Source organism: Pleurodeles waltl, chromosome 7 (genome assembly GCF_031143425.1).
Source record: "Pleurodeles waltl isolate 20211129_DDA chromosome 7, aPleWal1.hap1.20221129, whole genome shotgun sequence".
In the NCBI taxonomy this organism is placed as follows: Eukaryota; Metazoa; Chordata; class Amphibia; order Caudata; family Salamandridae; genus Pleurodeles; species Pleurodeles waltl.
Window position 1 is genome coordinate 868,923,687 of NC_090446.1, and position 8,173 is coordinate 868,931,859.

At 39.3% G+C, this 8,173-nt stretch overlaps 1 protein-coding gene across 1 annotated transcript; it reads left to right on the forward strand.

Moving 5' to 3' along the window:
• The first annotated feature begins 3,724 nt into the window (after positions 1-3,724).
• On the forward strand, positions 3,725-6,139 carry LOC138246976 (protocadherin gamma-A6-like). Its single transcript, XM_069201724.1, is given in 1 exon segment — positions 3,725-6,139. A coding segment is annotated over 1 exon segment (2,415 nt).
• Positions 6,140-8,173: the final 2,034 nt, after the last annotated feature.

Here is an 8,173-nt window from a genome sequence, read left to right on the forward strand (position 1 = left end):
TTTTCTTTATTCGTAGAAATTCACCATAGGGAATGTTCCACTTTGTTCGTGGTGGGTGAAAACTGTTAGCATGTAATATGGAGTTCGTAGCTGGAGTTCGTAGCTGTTATTTTCCTGTGCAATGAAGTCTGAATTGTCCCCTCTTTAACATAAATTTCTGTATCTAGAAATGTCACACGTGTTGCACTGATGTCGTAGGTGAAATTAAGTTTGGCTACATTAGAGTTCAAGATCTTAAAGTATTCATCAAATTCTGACTCAGTACCATCCCAGATAAGAAAAAGGTCATCAATAAACCTCAACCAAGTCACTACTTTTTGTTGGTAAATCTCGTTTTCTTCTGCCCAAGCTATTCGTTGTTCAAACCATCCCATCGTCAGATTCGCAAAATTGGGAGAAAAAGAAGAAAAACCCATTGCTGTGCCCTTAATTTGCAGATACAGTTGTTGGTTAAACAAAAAATAATTATTTGTTAGACAAATGTTAATCATTTCCAGAAGCATCTCATTGTGTTGATAAAAACGTATATTCCTTTGGTTGAGAAAGAGTTTGCATGCCTGGATTCCTATTTGATGTTCAATGTTCGTGTACAGCGAAACTACATCCATTGTTACTAATTTATAGGTGTCCTGCCAAGGTATCCCTTCCAATTGTAACAGTAAGTCTCCTGTATCACGTAAATAGGAGTTCAAATTTCTTGCCAAGGGTGCTAGAAAGAAATCTATGTATTCTGACATAGGTTCTAATAGAGATGCTTTGGCTGATATTATAGGTCTACCTGGTGGATGTTGCAAATTTTTATGAATTTTAGGGAGGAAGTATATTGTTGGAGTTACAGGATGTTCCACTAACAAATATTTTGCCTCTACTTGATCAATGAGGCCTTGATCTTCCCACCTTAAGATACACTAATTTATCTCCTCCTTCAGTTTTATTACTGGGTTCCCAGTAGCAAGTGCATAACAGGTTTTATCCGACAATTGCCGCATCGCTTCTTTCACATAATCCTGTTTATTTTGTATTACAATGTTTCCACCTTTGTCCGCAGGTTTGATTTCAACCATTGTTTCCATCTGAAGTCTGTGCAACGCCTGTTTCTCTGGTATGGTTAAGTTCTCCTCTTTCTTATTCCAATTCTTTTTATAAAGATCATGAATGACCATCTCCGCAAATAAATCTATTTTATTCCCTGCTTGTAGTGCTGGGTAAGACTTGGAAGGTGGTCTTTTATCTGTCAGGCCCGCCCCAAGGGGTTTAACTATTTCAGTAACTTCCAATGGTTTGTTTCCCAGATCTAAATTCACCAGAGTCATCAACGTCTCTTTATCTCCCACAGTAAGGTCATACTCCTGTGTTGGTGGATCATTTTTCTCTTTCATTTTAGTTTCCGCAAAGGTTTTGGCAAGTTTGATTTTGCGTATATACTTATAAAAGTCTATGCGTGTTTGTACTAAATCCAAATCTGTAGAGGGACAGAATTGTAGCCCCTTTTTTAGGACAGATTCCTCCGATTGGGACATTTCTCTGGTGGAAAGATTAATAATATTTAGCTCTCGAAAGTTGCCGCTGTTTGAGCCCTGGTTTTTCTTTGTCTTCCCTCTTTGTCCCCTTCGTGTGGGTTTATTCCTTTTGCGCCTCGTCCTCTTCCTCTCCCTCTTGTTTTGACTTGCTGATCTTTGGATTGTTGTTGGAGGGCGAGGCGCATCTCGTTTAACAAAGTTAATTTTACTCCCTGTGTATTTATTGAGGTTGATTCTCCTTCACTGGATTCATTATCAGTTGACCTTGATTCATTACTTGATTTATCCGATTTTTCAAATTGGGATACATCTATTTGTTCCTTCAACTTTGCATATTGAAATCTCCTTGCAAAGGTGGAAATTCTCCCCTCTTCATAGTCACTTTTGTCCCTTTGAAATTGAGTTTGTTTGCGTGTTTTCACAGTCTCCTCATGTTGTTGAATTTTTGAAGCCATTTCACTCCTGATTTTACTTTCTTCTTCAGTTAATTTTATGCCCGCAATTTCTTGTTCTAAAGCCTTCAATTCAATCTGAATTTTATTCAATGCTATTTCCACATGTTTGATTAATATCAAAACTAATCCCTTTGATGAATCCAAGATATGTGCACCCCATTCTTCCAACAGTGCACTGCTTGCATCTTGGTGACTGGGCATGATACCAATTCGCAGGCCTCTTGGGATTCTGTTCACTTCAACATATTTCTTCAGGGTAAAAAGTTCCCACCATTTATTAATCTCTTTGCGTGATAGTTTCTCCCATTCACGTAATTTCATCTTCACACCACCATGATTCTGCGCCACTCCACTACTTTTGCCATTCAAGTTTGAGCTACTTGTCGCCTCATTAAAAATCTCTGCAGCTGTTGCAGTTCGTATAGCTTCTCTTTCCTCCATTGTGCATAAAACAACTCTATTTTGCTTGTAGATCCCACTAATGTACTTCACTTTTCAATTTAAATCCTGTGCACACACGACCACCCCTTTGGACAACAGCAAAGGATTCTCATTACCATGTGTGATGTTATGGAGTAACTCTTGATAAGTGGTGTAACTTGAGTATTTTTTCTGTTACTTTGGAGTACTTTATTTTAAGCGCCGAAATTAGCACACAGGAAACACCTGTGAACAAGGTCTGGTGAGACCGAAACGCGTCAGGGGATTCCTGTTTGTTTGTTTATGATATCACTAATGTATTAAAAGTTAAGGTATTTTTGGCACAACGACAGAGTGCGGTCTTCTCTTGCTAAAACAGAAAGAGAATCTTGTTTTTTGAAAATATGGTTGTCCTGCCTCAAACCAGCACCACCGGAGAATTAAGTGCGCCGTAACACGCAGATCAGGACATCTTTTCTTTCATATTTATATATATATATATATATATATATATATATATATATATATATATATGTAAAGTAAACTATTAGTTGGGAAAGACAACCTTCATCCTATAAGTCTTACTGCGTGAGTTAGGTGTAGAAAGGCCCTTAGCAATACTGCTAAAACACCTCCCAGGCCAGTTCTCCTTTACTCATTCGCAGAGTGGCAAACTGAATCTTAAAAACAACGATTTGCCTTGATCTTTCCAAGCACATTTATTTCGATTATATCCCAATCCCCTTCTAAAAATAGACATCGCTTGCATTGTTTTCTTTAAATATAAAACTTGGAGTATGCTGCTCAGCATACATTATTAACCAGTGTCCGAATATATGAAACCGTTCAATGTTTGTGTGTGTTTGTTTTATGGGGCATGTTTTAATTTCGGGGCACATTACAGTCGGAGGTTCTCCCAATAATTTCCTCTTTAAAATTGTAAATTTAGTTGATAATTAAAATGTGAAAATACTAAATAGTTTTATTTAAAAAAAGAGTTGGTTTCATCTACTATGTAAAGGGAAGATTGCCGCGGGCCATTAAATTATAGCTAATACTACAAAATGCTAACATGAGCTGCTGTTTTCATTGTGGACACAAAGCGTCGCTGTTGGCCATTCTTAGCCCACTACGCAGCACTCTGACATGCCTTTCACGTGAACAGGAAATGGGATACTCACAAACACGGAGATATCCCTCTGTATGCAGACCATACATCCTCTGTGGTGGAAGATCTGAGATCTCCCTCGTTCTGGGGCTTGTAAATACTCTCGGAAGATCGTCCTTTGCAGCTGTAGAATTTCAAGATTTCATTTTACCAAACAGATGATGGTTGGCTCGCAAACTCATTCGGCTCCTATATGGCGGTCGCTGTTTTGGTTTTCGATTGCTTGGGCAGTTGCCGCAGCGCAGATTCGCTATTCCATCCATGAGGAGATGAAGGAAGGCTCGTTCGTGGGGAACATTGTGAAGGATTTGGGGTTGACCGTGGAAGAAATATCAGTCCGCAGGGTTCGTTTGGTTTCCACAGGTAAGAGTCAGCACTTCGCTTTCAGTTCTAGAAACGGTTTTGTGTACATCAACGATCAGATCGACAGGGAGCGGATCTGTGCACACGCGAGCCCGTGCCTGCTGCACTTCGAGCTTATTGCCGAGAGTCCCATGGCACTTTACCGCGCCGAAGTGGAGGTTCGGGATATAAACGACAACGATCCACGTTTCCTAAATGATGAAATGGAGTTAGAAATCAGTGAGATCGCTGCTGTAGGTACAGCACTGTCCTTACCTAGAGCTAGCGATCCTGACGAGGGGTGGTTCTCTGTTAGCACATATTCTCTTGGTGAAAATGAGTATTTCGAACTCGAGGAAAAAGGTGTTACCGACGAGAAAAAGCAAGCGCAGCTTGTTCTTCAAAAGCCTCTGGACCGTGAGGACGTGGCTGTACATCGCTTGATCCTCACTGCCACAGACGGGGGAGACCCGGCCCGATCAGGCACACTGCAAATCAGGGTCGTAGTTCTAGACATTAACGACAACCCACCTGTCTTCACCCAGTCTCTGTATAAAGTGAGTGTTAGAGAGGATGAGGCCCAAGGAACCCTTCTGACTACAGTCAGAGCAACAGATGCAGACGAAGGATCAAATGCAGAGGTCAACTATCATTTGCTCGGAAGTCACCCAGAGACCAGCATCCCCATCTTCAAATTGAATTCCCAGACGGGGAACATTTTCCTAGATGGAAAACTGGATTTTGAAGACACAAAGTTTTATGAGATTGAAATTGAGGCCAAAGGTAATGGAGGCCTAGTGGGTCAAAGCAAAATGTTGGTAGAAGTTGTTGATATTAATGATAATCCACCTCAGATCACAATCACGTCTTTCTCTAATTCAGTATCAGAGGACTGTACCCCAGGCACAGTAATCGCTATTTTTAATGTTTATGATGCCGATTCTAGAGAAAATGGCCAAATAACTTGCTCCATCTCTGAAAATCTCCCCTTCCAGTTGAAAACGTCTTTTGATCATTACTACACTTTAGTGACTGGTCACTCACTAGACAGGGAGGAAGCCTCTGAGTATCAAATATTGATTACAGCAGAAGATTGCGGTGAGCCTGTCCTTTCTGCAACACACGTGTTAACACTTGAGATATCCGATATTAATGACAACCCACCTGTGTTTGAAAACCCTTCATACACCATATTTGTTAAGGAAAACAATCCTACAGCTACCTCAATTTTCTCTGTAAAGGCCATAGACCTTGACTGGGACCACAATTCCCAAATATCCTATTCATTAATTCATGATTTTAAGGATAACCCTTCCTCTTATGTCTCTGTTAATGCCGACACTGGAATCATCTATGCCTTGCGCTCATTTGATTATGAACAGTGCAGTGAATTCACGCTCCATGTTAAAGCCCAGGATAGAGGCTCCCCACCACTGAGCGCTAACACAACAGTGATACTTTATATTGTAGATCAAAATGATAACTCCCCTCAAATCTTATACCCATCACTGCCCACAGATGGGTCTACTGGTGTTGAGTTGGCCCCACCTTCTTCTGTTCCAGGACAACTTGTGAGTAAAGTAGTGGCTGTTGATGCAGACTCTGGGCAAAATGCCTGGCTATCCTATCAAATCCAGAAGGCGTCAGAGAATGGGCTCTTTACAGTGAATCTTTACAATGGAGAAATAAGGACAGCTCGTGCCTTTCAGGAAAAAGATGCTCTGAGACAGAATGTGGTTGTGTTAGTCAAGGACCACGGCCGTCCTTCCCTCTCAACCTCTGTGACCGTCTCTGTACTGCTATCTGACAGTATCCCAGAAATTCTGTCTGATGAAAACAATACTAAGAGTGCAAAGGAAGAAATAAACACTAACCTAACATTATTCTTGGTGATATCAATCGTTTTCATCTCCTGCTTGTTTTTACTACTTCTAATAGTGCTTCTAGCAAAAAGGCTCATGAAACTGAAGGAATCAAAACATTTTAAAAGTACAAGCTTAAAGCGCGCTGACCGTCCTTCCTCCTAGTGTGTGGGCATTGATGGGGTTAGAGCGTTTCTACAGACCTACTCACAAGAGGTGACTTTAACTACGGATTCAGGAAACAGACACAACAATAGCAACACTGGTACTATTATCAATAACCTCGTGCCAAATGATTGGGACCTCATTTGGTTACACAGTGGAAATATTGGTAACGAGCAGATCAACAATGAGGTTGCCAATTTCCCTTAATTTTGTTATGGCACACATTTTTTAATACTGAATTAAAGTGAGCATGTTTAGAGCTATGCTTGTTTTATGTTTGAGTTATGTAGCGGTCTTGTCTATTGTGAAATGTTTCTTTGTTTGTAGCCTCTTTATAATTAACTTTAAAGCATGAAAAGTTTATAGACTTAATTGATGTGGAAAAAGCACTTGGATACAGCTTTTATGTCCTTGTTGAAATGTGATCCTCATTAATACTTAAGACATACAAGTGTCTGTAGAATATTTAATATACATATCTAAATGTCTCTATTGGCCTTTGCAGTAGTCTCATCAGTTACCATGTTTTCCTGGTGAATAAAGTTAATTTCATAATTAATATTTAAACGAAGCACTATCATCTTCAGTTTTGACCACGTCAAAGCTAAACCCTATACGGCCTGCACTTTTTTTTAATGTGTTGTGGGCGAGCTCCTGGTTGATATGACTTGCAGACTAAAAATGTTCTATATGGATATGTTACAAAGCCATTAAAATGTACATATTTTCACTATTGGAGCTGGTACTGGTGCATCAACATATCGTTCTGTGAGTTTATCAGAGAACACACTGCTCTTGGGCAATTAAGTTGTACCACTGACAAGAATAGACACCATTCAGGGATCTGGAATTTGATGTTTTGTTAACGTCACTGATCAGAGAGGAATCTTTGGGTTGCCTGATTGATGACGGAGCCCCAGTACACCACCTTGGTAGTGGATACTGGTGTTTTTCTCAGTGCACTTAAAGTAGTCTTGTCTATTTCATAGAAGGGGATCTTTGCAAGTTTGTGGGACTCCTCTGCTTTTCTGGACCCCACAGCTTTCAGATAATTAAACCTCTTGAATGTATGTGTTTTATGCCAGACATATGGGGCCAAAATGAATAATCCTCTAACTGTTGTGGTTTTCAAACCCAGAGAGAACACAATCCAGACTTTCTGTAAGCTGAGCACCAGCCACTATAACCAAAGTGTGACACATACAAATGCCCTGATTTGTGCATGACAAATTCACTATTATAAGTATGTTTACTTCAAATATAACTCAGGTGTTCAACTTCTTCATAGGAGGCATATTTTCCCTTGTAGCATACATCAAAGTTATGTTTTTTCTCATCAGCGCACAAGGGTTAACTGCCACTAAAACAGTGGTCTGGGTTGGACTCTTCTTAAATACTTTGTCTACCATATATGCCATCATATTGATTTGTGTTCTTCTGAGTTTGATACTTAAACCTATATCTGTCCAGACATATTAATAAACATATTATATAAGCTTATTCAGCTCTTCCTCTGCCAGGAGAATGTTGTTTATACTGGATAAATACATTGTCTGACAAAATTGATATTTTACTTTCAAATGTCATCAAATGTACTTTAGGCATTAGATTTTACTAATATGATTTCAGATTCAGGGAAGTTAAAAAACCATACCATACAATAAGAACAATGTTAAAAAGTATTTTGAGCTGCATGCTGAATTACCATGCACTGTATGTTGAAAGATCTTAATGTAATGTGGCTGTACCCCCAGTAAAACGTCAGTCATTGAGCATCACAATTAATTACCAAGTTTCCCCTGTGTGCCTTTAAATGTAGCATATTGATCTTTAAATGTAGCATATTGATTTGCAAGGGTTCTACCTTCATGCATGCGGGACACCTTTCCATGTGCATGTTTAATTAACTGATATATTCATGTGCACATCAACTGGGTGTTTATTGAGTTAGCTTTGCTGTGTTACCAGTGTAGTTTATACTGTTACAAGGATTGGCTATTTATACAGAAATAAATTAAGACCGAGGAGACATATCATCATCGGTCCACAGCCAAAGTCAGAACCGAGGAGCAGAAAAAAACATGTCTGGTGATTCACAGTTTCAATTGGCAGATGCTTTCTTTTTGTATCTGTTGCATAATAACTCAAATATATTGTATCACCTTTGTCTAGTTGTATTTGAAAATATTTTTAGTATTTTGGTGACTCTTGGAAAATGTGGATATATTTACATCTACTGTA